Below are 15,647 nucleotides of genomic sequence, written 5' to 3'. Positions count from 1 at the left end.
GCACTATGGTAAAACCCATCATTCAGATGGACAAATTCTGGTGAGGAAGCACCTGACACTTTTGATCTTCTGGCCTTATAGCCAGATTAGGTAAGCTGAAGGGATCAGCTCTCAATGATTAATTGGAAAAAATAAACCAGAGTACTACCACATCCCCTGGCTATTCAAACATAAGGATGTCTCAGCCCCAATTTTTGCTATTTAAATAGCAATAAAATTAGTCACTGTTCACAGTAATTCATTGAACTTTTGCTCTCATTTTCTTCTAACATAAGAATTTGGCCACATAAATTAAAGAGCTCAGAAGGCTGATTTAGCCCCACGCCCAGGCTCAACTACCATCCCAAGATTATACTTGGTTCATTACAGGAGAAAGCTGAAGCACAGAGCACACCAGGTGAAACACAGCAAGTCCACCTCCCTTCTCCCAGTTACAGAGCACGCCTTGCAGAGCAAATCCATCTCAAATTTTCTCTCCTAAGGGCAAACTCCATGCAAACACATACACAATTCATCTGCATCTCCCATTTCAGCCAACATATCCTCCGATGATTTTAGGCCTCTCACTCCTATAATTAACAGAAGATTCATGCTTCCTCTTTACCCATCCGTTGCTCTATCAGATAGAGCAAAAGAGTCGAAAACAATTGGGTTATACTGGGTTCTGTACCTAAATGTCTGAGCCTATTTCATGCAGCAGATCCAACAGGACACAAATTAGATACCCCTTGGACAAATAGCAGCAGATCGGAGGCATAGCCTTAAATTAGAAATGCTAGCACAGCTGCAGTCATTTGTAGTGAAAAGCATCCCAAGATCTTTTTAGTCTTTCCTCAGAAACCCATCACAATGCGAGCAGAAATAACTTTGTGCTGTGCTGGCAGCAGCATGTCTTCTATCTGCTGTTTTCAATCTGTGGCTTCTGCCAGCACAGCCTGCAGTATTCAGCTCCAGGTTCAGCGCTGCCTGAAGGAAGGGTGGCCAGCACTGACATACTCCCATAGCTATCAAAGCACACAATGCCAAACATCCCTGATATGTTCCTACCAGCCTACTATTTCCCACTCACATCTGCCATAAGGTGCACCTACCTCTACCAAACTCGCCAGTAGTTTTGGTGTACTACACACAGGTTCTGGGGACATTTCCCAATCCCAGTGAACCCGCTCGCTCCTGGGTGTTACTAAAAGAACCTGGTTTTACACAGCAAGTTGGTGGCACCGAGGTCTGCAGGGGTGATCTGTGTAAGAGGCCAGGGGCCATGCGGAACGGATATGCTCAGTTCTGACCAGCTGCACAGTGTCCACTACAGGATATGATGAGACCATCAGCCAGGCTGGTAGCACCTCTGGCAGAAGATATTTAAGAGTGCAGCAGTGAGGAAAAGACTGAGGAAATCAACTCTGCAAAACATATAGATCAGAGGAGGGGTGGGAAGGGGTGCTCCAAATGCCAGAGTGGAGATTGGCCCCGCAGGCTCTGAAGACCATCATGGCAAAGTGGGCTGCTTCCCTGCAGTCCATCAGGGCAGACCTCCATGCTGCAGACAATGGAGGATCCCAAACTGAAGTAAAAGCATGAGGAGAAAGGAGTGTGGGAGGAACTGCTATGGACAGATGGCAACTCCCATCTCCTGCCCAATCTGCACCACTAAAGACAGTGGAGGGAAGGTAGAAGAGCCAGGAGTAAAGTTGAGACTGAGAAGGGAGGGCTTGGGTAAAGGTGTTTTTAGTTTGTTCTTCCTCACCACTCACCTCTATTTTTAATTGGCAATAAATTGATGTGCCTGAAATGACTGCTAAGTCATCCCACGGTCGTTATCTCAACCCATCAAGCTGCTCCATCTTACTCTCTCCCCCATCTCCTAATGAGGAACATAAGAGTGACTGAGTGGAGATGTGGGAACAAAGTAAGGCCAACCCAAAAGACACACAGAAAGGGGATGGTGGGAGGAACAACACGGTAAGGAAAGTAAATGTGGATTTCAAATTGTCACTAAACAAACAACCTTCTACTTCTACAATGATGAACCAAGAGAAGAGCAGAAAAAGTTTTCTTCGAAGAGAAGTTGTACAATGCTCCACTTCAAGTCCTCTTCTTATTCTCTAAGAATACCTCCTTGAACTGACCTGAAACAGATGTTTTATTTCACAAATCTAAGCTCAGTTATTAACCTCTTCAAATGTCTTTTTGAAAGACTGACACTTTCTTTAAGCAAATGGCTCACACCCCTCTCAACAACTGTTGCTTGGTTTTGTTTTCAAGGCATTGATTTGCTGGTATAAAAGATGATGAAAAGGCCCTTTCAAGACAGTATTCCAGCTACTAAACAGCAGAGTTATTTCTTATGAAAAGTAATTTGAAAAGAACAAAACCAACAGGTATTCCTTCTTAACCTCATAAGCCACGCGCTAGATTAAATGTAACACTTCATTAGGTAGGGGGAAAACCATGGTTTAATTACAACAGTGTAGCATGAACACTTTAGTAGTCGATACCAGGATATTATCGTGATGTCTAAGCTAAACTTGACTTCTCCACAGATACTGTAAACAGACACCCTAAATGCACTAAATAATTGGCATTAAGAAAGTTTATACAAAGGCAGTCAGTTGTTTAATCTTTAAGATGCCATGACATGGTGAGACAAACACGCATACATCAATAAGTACAGAGAAATGTTATGCTACATTTTGGACAGTTCAGAACTGAAAGTGCTTCACATCTACAGGATAAGAAATGGCTTCATCTCCTCATCCCTAAATGATGAGAGCAAAGAAATAACCCTTCAATAGGTTAAATAAACAGTGCCCCTTTTATCCATGCTTATATAAAGTTTCCAACAATTCAGAAGGTCCATGGTGAAATTTACACTCTATGTACAGTATAACAAATTGTAAAAGAAAAACGTTCAGATATTCCTTGGTTCCCAAAAGCCTGAATCTCGCTCTCTGTGCTAGAGCTAAGGACAAGAGCTACATATAACATTAGGTGGGTTTGGGTTGGTTGTTTTTTTTGTTTGTTTTTTAACCTTTTTTTCTTTTTTTTTTTTTTCTTTTATTTCTTTTTCTTTTCTTTTCTTTTTTTTTTTTTTGTAAAAAATTCATCATCCCAATCCACCTCAAATAAAATCAGTCCCCAAGTTCTGGTCGTATTTAACAACTGCTTGATCCCAGTGTTTAAGGCATGTTCATTAGATATCAGTATAGGGGTACTGTCAGAAATTATCTTAATCACAGGTACTACGTGTCAGCAAATTTACACAGCAATGCTACTCTTTACAATACGATGTAAAACAAAGTCGTGTTATGATCCAAGTTGTTCCTGAGTTAAAATTTGCTAAATACTGCTAAGATTCATGTTCTCCTTTTATACTTCCTCTGGAATGTCCTTTCACATATGCACAATTGAAAGTTAAAACTCAATCTGAGAACGGCCTTGATGTCAGAAGTAGAAGTGTTAGCAAAATTTTAATTATGTCATTCTCGACCCTAAATTTAGCCAATTAGCCATGAATTTGCAGGGCTTAATATCACTTAGCTTTTAGCAAGACTATTTTCTAAGGATGAAGATCATTGTAAATGCCAGCATACATTTTTGTGCAACTGCTAAGATTTTGCTAGGAAAAGATTTTGCTATCAAGAACTGCCGAAACCCTAAAGTTCAGTGAGTATATTTAACTAGATATTGCAGACATTCTCCAGTTTTCTTACCCAGTCTGCTCCTTTAGAACTAAGGGAAGAAATCAGAGGAACACAGATGAAAATACTACAAATCTATTCAGCTTTTAAAATCAGACAAGTAGTTCAGATTAAGTACCCATTCTCACTGAATTCTGCAGTAATGTAATCATTAATGTTCTTTCCTATTAAAAAAAAGAGAAAGCTATTCACATTTTTTGTAGAAAGAACAGCTTTAAGAGCATTTTTTCATTAGATTCACAATATGCACGATAATTTTTACCACCCTACCCATTTTGGCATCAATTCATTACAGTTTTCATAAACATTTGCTTACACTTAAGGAGAATTAACGGGCAGCAGACAATCAAGATGGCAAAAGGTGCAACTTGGGTCTGCACTATACCTGCACATCTGCTGTCAAGTGAAGAAAACCTCCTGAGAAAGCTGTACCACCTACAGTGTGACCCACAGTTTGCTGAAATCAAGGGGACTCTTACAATGAGCTTGAATGGGTATTTTAAGTGCTCCAAATGAAGCTCAGCATTTGTGGTGATGTAGCATCTCCTACTTTAAAGAAAGAAACAGATTGTGGTAATTGCACCTAGCAGACTAGGGAATAAAAAAGTTCAGGTATGTTCATGATATGCATTTCCCAATCTGCCAATGATGCAAAAAAATGAATTACAGTACGATGAAAAAAAAAATCGTATTTCCAAATTGTTTCCATTTAACTCCTAGCAGGACAGAAACCAGCAGTATGCTGAGAAAACAGGGTGGGAAAGGAACGACTACATCCACACTTTGGGAATTCCAACCCAAATCTTAAACAGTGGAGAAAAAAAACAAATCTCTGAGTGAAGTTTGCTCTGGCCCATGCACCTTATGCAAAAAAAACCAAAAAAAAACAAAAAAGAAAAAAAAAAAACCAAAACAAAAAAAAAAAAACTTAGCTAGAATTTAATTGTTGTGACCATAAAAAATAAATAGCAACAATTTATTCACAAAATTATGGATTAGATTGATTTTTTTTTTTTTTTTTTTGCTTTAACAAACTGTATGATCCATTAAATTACCAGCCAGCTGTATGCTTAAGCACAACAACAACAAAAAAGTAGTACATAAACACCTAAAAATCACAGTCAAAAAGCAGGCAAGTACATCAGTCTTCTGGTGGCCAAAGCACAAGAGATTAGTCTGCCAAATGAAAGTACATGAACATAAATCGTGGGCATTAGTGTCGTTAAGTTTTGTTTCCACCACCAATAAACGATTTCCTGTAGTTTAATACTGTTTCTAAGCAATTGTAAACTGCTTCAAACGTATGTGCAGAGATAAATAACAGGAAAGGATTTAAATACACTGGTCAATAGGAAAAACAAGTTTTTAAATTTGCATGTGTGATGAGTGAGCATTTTGGAGCAAATCCATAATTAGCCACAAAGAACTCTGACCCTTCTTAGCTAAGACAGTACTGCCACCTTTCTAACACTTGTGACCGTTGTAAGAACAAGAAGGAAAAAAACAACGTATCAGCCCTGATATACCAACCACATATGCATTCAAAATTACAGATATTTACAAGAAAAATATATATATTTAATTAAAAAGCCACTGAAAAACATGGACTTTTAGTCAGATGCTGCACTTTCTGCAAAATGAGGTAATTTAGATGCAAACAAATTAAGTTTAGTAGAGTTCAGGATCCACAGTCTCCAACACCTAGTGTACAGATTGCTTCAGTGAATGGCTTGACTGTTTCTATATGTTCAGAGCAAGAAATCACCAGATCCAGTTAAATCCTGTTTTGTAGTGCTCTTGATGCAACACTGACTAATGTCAGAAGGCTTCCCAGCTCAGTTTTACAACTGGTCTTTCAATAGAAAGAAAAAAAATAGTTATAAATTGGTTTCATCCCAAGATGGATCATTCATGTTCTTTAGAACTTTTCTAACAAGCTTCTCCAAGTCCTTGCGAGCTCTTTGTTCTTCTTCTAATGATTTCTTCATCTTTTTGTTGTCCTGTTTAACAGAGATAGAACTATTAGTTTTGGGTTGAGGGTTGGTGGGTTTTTTTTCGTTTTATTTTAAGAAAAGATCTTTTCTGACCACACACACTATCAATTACAAATTCAGAAGTGTGTTATTAGCTGTTTACAAGTACAATTTTAATAAAATTTAACACGTGACAGCTGCTTCACATAGCAAAACTAAAAACAGAGATTGAAATATTTGCTATTTATTTGAAGGACCTGAGGGTCCTTCATAATGCAAGTGCCAGTAACAAATGGCCAGTAATCTTGAATTCTTCTGCCCAAAGCTAACCAACAGCAGCAGAATGTCTCTTGTCAATGGAGGAGGGAAACGGAGCAACAAAGTAGAATAAGTATCCCCCTAAGAACTTCCTGTAATTATACCTAGCTTTAAAATCCTAGAAAAGCATCTGAAAGCTTAATGCATATTAGCTTCCTTCAGTTAGTAAGCAAACAGTTGAAAGTACCACCTCAAAAACTGTTATGTTCTCTGAGAAGTGTTTTGTGACCGAAGTTTAACACACACAAATACCAATAATCTAAGACGATTCTGAATTTCACCAAAGACCAGTGCTGAGAATATCCACTAATGCACCAAAATACCACAAACAACAAGACTGTAAGGATGTTTCTGACCGAAACACAGCAATTCTTCCATTTGTTAATCCAGAAGAGGCCAAGCTGATGCTGACAACAGTGGAGAAGCAACCCTACTGAAGATGAGCCCTCAAGACAAAGAGTCTACGGGTGTTTAACACAAGCAGGTGTGCAATCCAGGGGTCCCACTGGACTCCCATCAGCTGTCATTTACAGAAATTTCAAGAAACAGAACAAGATCAGCAGTTGCCTACATTCCCTCCTCAAATTTTTGAAGAACTCAAGAAATTTCAACCTTTTCTTGTAAGTACAGACAATTTCACTTGTTGCCAATTCAGGAATGTACTACTAAGAACAAGTGATGAATAACTGATGGAAACCACTATGAGAAGGATCCTATGTTGTGGTTTAACCTTGGACCTACACCAACTAGTGCACCATGTACTCCCAGACAGCTTTTATGCATGAACTTTGGGGTCATTTAAGACCTTCCCAGCTCAGAGATCATTTTTGCCACTTCTCCACCTGGTGACATCAGAACAGCAGACCAAAAACGGTCTTCTAAGCTAACATCCCTGATACTACAAGAAAACAAAGTTGGCCTTTAATAAGTCTTGGCCTTGGAAGATGCCAGATTACAAAGTGTATTTGAAAAGGAAAAAAAAGAAGCTGTAAGTTCAAGAGAGGGTGACTTTTTGCTTAGGATCACAGAGACATCAGCACGGCCTCAATGAGGCAGAACTTCTACCCTTTGTACAGAAGCAGCCAGGCCACAGAAATATTAGTGAATTATTAATGTTACCTGTACTGTATTTCTAAAAAGACTGCAAAATTTACAAACCTAGAATACATGTTTCAATGTAGACTGAAAACAGCAAAAATACATCAACTGTCTTGTTTCAAGAAACAGGCATAACACCCTTAAAAATAGTGGGCATATTTACAGATGGGCAAAGAATTCAGATACACATTTAGAGCTCAAAAATTGAAGTAATTTGAATACAAACACATTTTACTTTAACACAGGAGATTTTATCTGGTTTCAGTTAAGATCAGTTTGCAAATTCACGCATTGGAGAATGGGTTAATTCAATTCTTTTTCACCAGTTTTGAGAACTGAGTATGTAAAGTAGCATATAAATATGGTTTAAACAGGCTTTGTCCTGTCAATAAAAGATTTTTACAATAACTCATTTGGATATATAAAACATGCTTAGAATATCAGCTGCAACTTCCATACTAGCAACTGAAGCGTAATATACTGCAATTTCCCACATGACAAACAAGCACACTAAGCTACCTCTAAGGTTAGACCTCATTAAAAAAGGCACATGATAGGCAGAGAACAGGATTCTAGCTCCTGAAATGAGTATTTGTAGGAGGTGTTCAGGTTACTGGAAGACTGTAAATCGAAGCCTAACTAAATCCAAATAATTATATTATTAAAAATCAAGAGCAAATGCAATTTCAGTCTCTACGTACTTATTTTGCTTGCCATACACCAGAGCTAAATTTAATGCTTTAAACATTTCAAAAGTTGTAGCATCCAAAAATCAATGAAACATAACTAAATCCCCTTAGACACAGGATACATCATGCTCCTCCCAAAGGCTACTAATGACAACCACAAAAGGTGGTGGCTATCTCTCAAATTGGTGTTGCTTACTTTTAAAATTGAATCTCAGATATGAATTTAGTCCAAAATCAGAGTTAATTCCTATCGAACTAAATCAACTTACAACCTGCATTTGTTTCAATAACAAGCCTTATCTTTCCATTCTCCATGTTGCTATATATGTAGCAAGTTACTAACCTGTCTTAACTCCTGTACTTCATCCTTTAATGCATATACTGTGTCAACAAGGCTTCTAAAATGAAAAAAAGATCATCTGTTACAATGATTTTCATAATGATGTTTAAATCTACTATTAGACAAAACTGTTAAGTGAAATCTGTTCAACTTTGTGTTAAAAATTCTCTCATCCTGATTTATATTTTTTAACAGCAGCAAGGGCCCACCATCAGCTTCTCTGAACAGGTTACACTCCTCAAACACATACTGACCTACAGTAGTTCCTACATTATAGCTTTCTTTAACAGGAAGATATTCAACTTCTAAAATGCACCTTAACAAAAGAAAACAGAATGACACCACACGCCAACTAGAAAGACAACATCAATTTAATAATGAAATCTTAAAGCACTTGGAAAAACTATTTACAAGTGAAGCATAACATTCCGGGGCATAAAAGGAATAAACTGAGTACCATTTGCAGAGAAGTTGGGCAACAAGCATTTAAATGAAGGCCAACTGCACTCACAAGGACTGGCAGCATACTCCAAGCACCTACATCCCCTTCTGTTTATATACCATGCACATTGCAGTAAGAAATGGGAGGAGGAAGAGAAGTGCAAAGTTTACGGTTTTAATCTATCATTCATTAAATGTTCTCTTACTTCTCTTCTATAACAGTCTGACCATTACTTTTAGTTTCTTCTACAATGATTTTCTCTTCTTCTGGAAGCAGGACTTGGGGAGCTGATTCTTTGCGGGAACCTGTTGTAAAAATAGATTACAAAATGAGAAGCTAGCAAGCAGCACTGGGGAATTTTAATCATTATTTCATTCATTGCACAATACACCCACATGACCAAGGTATATCACTTTCAATTCCCCCCCCTTCCCTTCATACACACAGATTACTGATGTTTTTATATTCGAAACCACAGCCTTACAATTAAAAACTATAGTCTAACATTTCCATCCTGGTGATGATAACTCCCCTGCATTATTGATGGGGATGCTACACAGTTCAATGAATAGGGCACTGGTCAACTATCAGCAAGATCTATACAAATTCACCATAGCTGAGTCAGAGAAAGATAATTATGATTAAGAAGTAGCAATTTAAGCCTCAAGGACAGATTCTGATCTCACACTGATACAAATCCAAAATGGTACAATGACAGAAAAGTTAAAAACATTTTCCCCAGAACACCACAAACAACACAACTGCATATGTGCATAGACACAAACATGCACATATGCTTTAAGACAATCTTTTAGTCACATAAATGTAATACAGCCACCATATTTTAAAATAAGCTTTCAGAAGTACTTAACGGCTTAACAAACAGTCAAAACCTTCTAACATCTTCAGAATACTTTCTATAATCGTTACAGTTTTTAACATTAAGATAATTCATACAAATTCTAACAGTGTAGCTCATAATAGAAGAATCCAGTTGCTGTGCATCCATTCATAAAGTATGTACTCTAAAAACACTATTTAGACTGCAACAAATTTTTTAAAGATGGGCTGTAAACTTCTGCCTAAACATTTGTCTAGAATTCAAATACCATAGATAAGACATTAAAATTCTTGCATATTTTGACTAATATACAAGTATTAACAATGTATGCTTGCCTACCAATTCACCGTAATGAGTTTTTACTAATGAAGAATATCTCCATTCCAGCACTGTTTGCACAGCTCAACAGGTACGGCAGAGTTACATGCCTCCAGGAGACAGCCCCCTCTGAACAGCTGTTTTGTGATAACAGTGTTTCTCTTTCAAAATTCATGATAAAACATCTGACCTCAGCACATCAAGTTAAAGAAATTCAAGCTCACTGGGAAATCCTGACTTTCTAACAGCTGCAGTCTCGTGTTCTAAACAATGAGTTTGCAGAGAACATAGTTTTGCAGCACATATTAAGCTCATTAGACTGTTGTTTAAACATCTGTAACGTAGAAATTAGTTTCCTTAACCTGAAAGTAAAGATCAAACATATCAGTACGTGATGGTCAAACTTCATGGAATAAAGACAACTGAGCATCTGAGAACAGAATCTCGTCCTTGAAAGCCATAAGTTCTTGATCTTGCGAAGTGAACAAAAACTTTGGAATTAATAACCTGCCTCATTTTGCAGGGAAGGAGCAATCTACAAAACAAGCACAGCAAATCAGGCTCATGGATGTTTGCTTGCACTATCAATCTTTAGCTGCAAAAAAGTCACTTTATGTTTATTTTAATTAATTGGTTACCTGTTTGCTTCATTTGACGTAACATTTTGCATTTAATGAAATGTTACTTGAGGACATTAGTTGGCACCAGCTACTACTAAATGCTGAGTCTCTGTATCAATCCTTATAATCCAATACAGTTATATACACACGCATGTAAACACACGCAGTTATATACACATGCATGTAGAAGTCTACACTGGCATATCCTCATCCATGTACAATAAACAATACTACTGAGAATACGCTGCTTCATAAAAATAAAACCAACACCAACATTATACACACAATGAGACCCACAATACACATACACACAGTTACACAAGGTAAACTGCTCATGCGAACACTGGCTTTCCTGTGCCACAGAATATCGACTACTGCAGAATTCAGGACATCACAAGTGTGACCCTCACCTTCACTGCTCTCATGTAAACAGAAAGTTGCTTTTTTAAACCCCGTATGCACTTGCTAACTATCAAAGGCACAAACACATAGGTCATGTATCCTGCAACAAAGGAGGATCTTGTTATCAACTGAGTAAGTGCACAGAAGTGTCAGGTTTGATGTGTCAGGTCCCATTTGAGGTGTTAAGTTCAAAAAGCAAAATGAAGCTATGTAATTGTCCTGCTTTTTTTGTAACATTTATGCCTAAAGCCCTTATTTCTTCTCTGCATCTCGAATGAACTTCAAACAGAGCATTACTTGGTAACTAGTATTCAGCAATATACCATATACTAATCCTTCGGCCTCCACTAGCTTCTCAGGGACTCCATGTAACTATTTCTCTTCAGAAAGGATTACAAGCTACATCTCTAGGACTTGAAGAGGGACCTGCATTCGAGTACATTGCAGGCTGTGCACAGAGCTGTACTAAGGTCAGGAAGTTGTCACAACTTCAGTAATCCTAAATACTGAGCACACAAGAATCCCTAGTCCAAGCCAAACAGGCAAAAAGAGCAGGTTCAACTGACCACCAAAAATTATGCTCCTAAATCTCCTGAGATGATTCAACCAGAAGTCCTAGGTTAAAAATAACTATAGTGGGAAAAAAAAATCTCAAGCTTTGCTAGAGAGGTTTTGTTTTGTTTTACTTTTTGGTGGAGATGTTAAATGAAGGGAGAAAGAGGGATGTGCAGCAAACTCAAATGACTGCTTCATGATCAGAGAAATATAAAAGCTGAGGAAGCTGCCATAACTTTTCAGTAGGGAAACTCATAAATCCAGAATCTTAGAAGAATGAGACATCCCATGTTGAGTGCTTCATAATTAAGACAAAGGCAAAATAAGAAACCACTGACATTCAACCTTCACTTAGATGCCAGCAAGAAAGTAAAGATTCAGATTTAGTATTTCCCAGCCCTAGAGTGGTAAAAAAAAGGGTTACAGTGCTTCTTACCAATACTGCACCCTAAATTGGAGATTGAGTTTGCTAAACCAATAGAATCAAGCAAACAGTAATACAGCCCACCAGGCCTTGAGGCCTTTGCAACACACACACGTGACACACAGAGCAGGCCTGTCAGTAGCAAGCAGTTCTCAGCACGTCTAAAAAAAAAAATAATAAATGAACCCATTAAGCCAATAACAATATGAAGGCGGGTATTCATTTCCCATTCTTTATGCTGTTAAATTCAGGCCTCATTTCAAAGCTTGCTCCCCTCATAAGTCAGAGAACAGAGCTCTTTCTTCCACTTAGCCATTCTGAGCAGAAGGCACAACCCGGGTACTTTACATTCACAGTGATGCTATGAGTTTGCCTTCTTCCCAGAGATTATGAGGTTCTACTTTAAGCTAGAAAGTTAGATTCGCAGTGATGGTGGTTCACTTAAAAAACAAACAAACAAACAAAACCCTGAGAATTTCAGACCATCGAGTTTTTACTGCACAACTTCAAAGAATTGCAATTTTATACTTTTTCATACCCTTAATATGATTGGGGAAGGGGGTGAATAATGCACAATAAAAGGTCAAAAATTAGAAATAGTATTTACGGATGTATAGCTGTTTTCTACCGACTTTACTAAGCTCTCTACATAAGCTACATAGATCTAAATTATTTCAAGTTTCAGAGGACAGAAGTCTGACTTGCCACTGAAAGACAAATACAAGGGCAGCCCCAAGAGTAATGCCTCCTATCTTATTTGTTGGCCCACAAAGTCAGAGGAGGACGTTGGTGGTTCAGCAGCAGGGGTTGAACCTTCCCACCAATACCCCATTACACGTTGTTGCCCTGCAACAGATGGCAGCAGATGGGCAATGTGACACACGGCGCCTGACACAGAGCTGCGTAAGAGGCAAAGGTGTGCAAAGGAATTCCTCCCTGCAGGAAAAAAACTGCCATTCAGAGACACGCGCTGAATATTTATGGACAACAAATGGTGGATGTGAGATGTGAGCACCCTGAGGCACTGAGCAGTGCGTTGCAGCAATGGTGACAGCAGCATGAAAGACAAGCCACGCTCCTGACAGTCATGCAGACCATTAAATGCATTGCCCAGAGCCTCTTGTTCATTGATGGCAAAATGAGTAGCTAATGATGGTGATGTTATTGAAAAAGTGTTCTGTAGCTGAGAATTTGCTCTATCAAATAATATTGTGCTCTTTGTATCTGTTACAGCTTTCATGGAAATTAACAGGAGGCATTGCTTTCAGAGCGACCTATGCATGTTCATACACAATTTTTAGACAAGTTAGCCACTGGGTGTATTCAGACACATCATTTCCCTGTGGAAGGAAATGTTTAACAGAAAATAAGAATTACTTATTTAGAACACAGTTTTTCACTGTATTAGTTACATTCAAGATGCTGAAGTGGATAAGCAGACCTGCAAAATAATCTTCTGTTTCTCACTGCATTTGATGTCAAAGCTTCCAAGCTGTGTGTGTTGACATTAAAAGAATTGAGAGGAAAAGAAAGGCAATCCTTCACGCTATAGATCTGTCAGAAGTCAAAAGGGAGTCTGCCCTTAAATATCTTGTGCAAAAATACACAACTTCTTTGTGAAACCTTCAGGTAGCAAAAAAGTCTAGCACAAAAATGGTGTTTGTTTGTTTGTTTTTGTTTTTTTTTTTTTTTTACTAGCAGCAATTCACAACTAGGAAAGAACCCACAAGACTCAAATGACAGATCTAGGCAGCTTACAGCAAAACATTTTGATGAATAAAAAGAAAATAATTAGACTTAAATAAACATACAACTCCACACCCAAACTTTAGTCACTTCAGAACAGAATGAAGAGTTTGAAAGACAGGTATATTATTTGAAGTGGCAAATTTTTCAAAGACAATAATTTTAAAGAGTTATCCCACAACATTTACTACATTTTCATTAAGCAATACAAATAAAAATGCAACCAGAGGGCTAAACCTAAATTTAAGTCACAGCAAAAAAAAAAAAGAAAAAAAAAAGACCTTTCAACAGAACTAGATTTTGTATTTTGTTCATTTGATAGAACTATTTTGTTCTATTAATACATCTATTAAATGATTATTTTGCTTTAAAACACTCAAATATGACTTTTTTTAAAAATAGAAACACAAGATGACTTGCTTTCAGAGAAAAATGTATGATATTAAATCCTGAAAATGAATAAAGTTGTAGAAACATTGTAGAAATCAATATATTCATAAACTGTATCTCTGGTAACAGGTTCTGCAGTAGCACATTTGAAATTGTTCCAATTATTCAACTGTGCTTTTATTGAAAATATACCAATTCAGAAAATGAAAAAAGATAATTAAGGAGGGAGGGAGACTACAAAAGTGTTCTATGAGTGACAAAATTTCTGAACAGTTATTAGAAAATAAACACCAAGACACATACTGCACATTATACGGAATTCCCTGCAGTTGCCAATTACATTAAACAAAGATTATACACAACTCAAAAAAAGCTTTTTCACTTCAGCATTTGATTCCTCTATGGAGAAGGCAGGGAAGAAAGGAGGTACTGGGAGAAAAGGGAGTCAAGTGTTAAGTTACCAGTTACGCTGTACTTTCCCCCTGTGTAATAATCAAATATTAAAGTCATAGTCTAGCAAATGCAAAATTTATTTCAACTGTACATAACAGATGTCCTTTTTTATATAAAACAAAACACTTAATTGATATATGCAACCACAAACAATATGCATACTGTACAGTACAATGCAACATTCAGATATACATCCATTTTGTATTTTCAAAAGGCAGTTACCTACTGAAAATGGCTTCTCCCATTCACAAATGAAGTGCACAATATATATTAATTTTTCTATGTTTTACGTCACTATATACACATTACTGTGTTTTGGCAAGATTATGCAAAACACGCTATTAATACTCGTTGGCTTCAATTTATAGCAAATACCAATTCATGGGAACACTGTGTAAGCCATGTGAAGAGGGGCTGACAATGGCTTGAACCTACCTTCTAACTCAGATTCTCCATCCTTCCAGTATATTTGTAACTGTACACAAATATTTTACAGAATTGCATAAACAGAAGGTACTATTATTACCATGACTAAAGTTCCACAAAAATAGAAACACTGAACCTTTGGACTGAATACCACCATTTCCACTTTGCTTTTTTTTTTGTTCGTTTGTTTTTTTAAGCATGTTGCAGTAATACTTCTGATCAATTCACAACAGTTAGTGGTCTGTAACACTGCATGATTTAAACGTAATAAAGTTAGAGATCGTAATTATGAACTTTAACTAAAATTAATGACTTAAGTGCTACAATAATTAATGGTGGTAAACCGTCAAAGCTTTGGTGCATAGAAAGTCAATAAAATCTTCAAATCTTGACAACAAAACATTCTGCATGATATGGAAATTCAAGTGCAGCAACTGTATTTCCAACTTATTTTACACTGTAACATGAAACAGACATAAAAGAATTATCATTGATCTAATGCAGAAAACATTACTTAACTGGAACACCACAGCTCAACAGGGTAAAAAAAAAAAAAGCAATCCAAACTTTCCATATATGTAGAACAAAAACTCAAAGGAAAAAGGGAAGTGAAGTGGCTTACAGATGCACTGTGGAATGGTATGGAGCACACACACGTTTTTCATTTCTCTAAGCAACAATCCTCCTCTTAGGAAAAAGTTCAACATATACAAGTTCCTGGCCATTCAGTTAATATACGACTGCTAGTAAGATGTGCCCCTAAAAATTCTGTTTAGTAAGCATTACTGCTTTTGTTAGTCAAGCCTTCAAATACAAGCAACAGTGATAAAAAGATAAAGGAGGTGATCAAACAAAGCAAGATGAAATGCAAATCTACAAATATTAAGTGCTTTGAAATAGCTTCTCCATGT

The 15,647-nt window shown here is 37.2% G+C and overlaps 1 protein-coding gene across 6 annotated transcripts in view; it reads right to left on the bottom strand.

The window, feature by feature from the left end:
- Positions 1–4,794: 4,794 nt before the first annotated feature.
- Positions 4,795–15,647, bottom strand: part of ARHGEF7 (Rho guanine nucleotide exchange factor 7) — a 105,933-nt gene continuing 95,080 nt past the window's right edge. For all 6 annotated transcript variants that reach the window (XM_052705887.1, XM_052705888.1, XM_052705892.1 and 3 more), the window contains 3 exons: positions 8,767–8,866; positions 8,123–8,177; positions 4,795–5,701 (listed from right to left, as the gene is read on the bottom strand). In XM_052705887.1, the coding sequence (XP_052561847.1) occupies positions 5,579–5,701; positions 8,123–8,177; positions 8,767–8,866 (278 nt within the window). In that variant the 3' untranslated portion in view covers positions 4,795–5,578. The remainder of the gene's footprint in view (positions 5,702–8,122; positions 8,178–8,766; positions 8,867–15,647) is intronic.

This window comes from Tympanuchus pallidicinctus, unplaced genomic scaffold, assembly GCF_026119805.1.
Source record: "Tympanuchus pallidicinctus isolate F22 unplaced genomic scaffold, pur_lepc_1.0 scaffold6, whole genome shotgun sequence".
Taxonomy (NCBI): Eukaryota; Metazoa; Chordata; class Aves; order Galliformes; family Phasianidae; genus Tympanuchus; species Tympanuchus pallidicinctus.
This window is presented reverse-complemented; position numbering and strand designations above follow the sequence as displayed.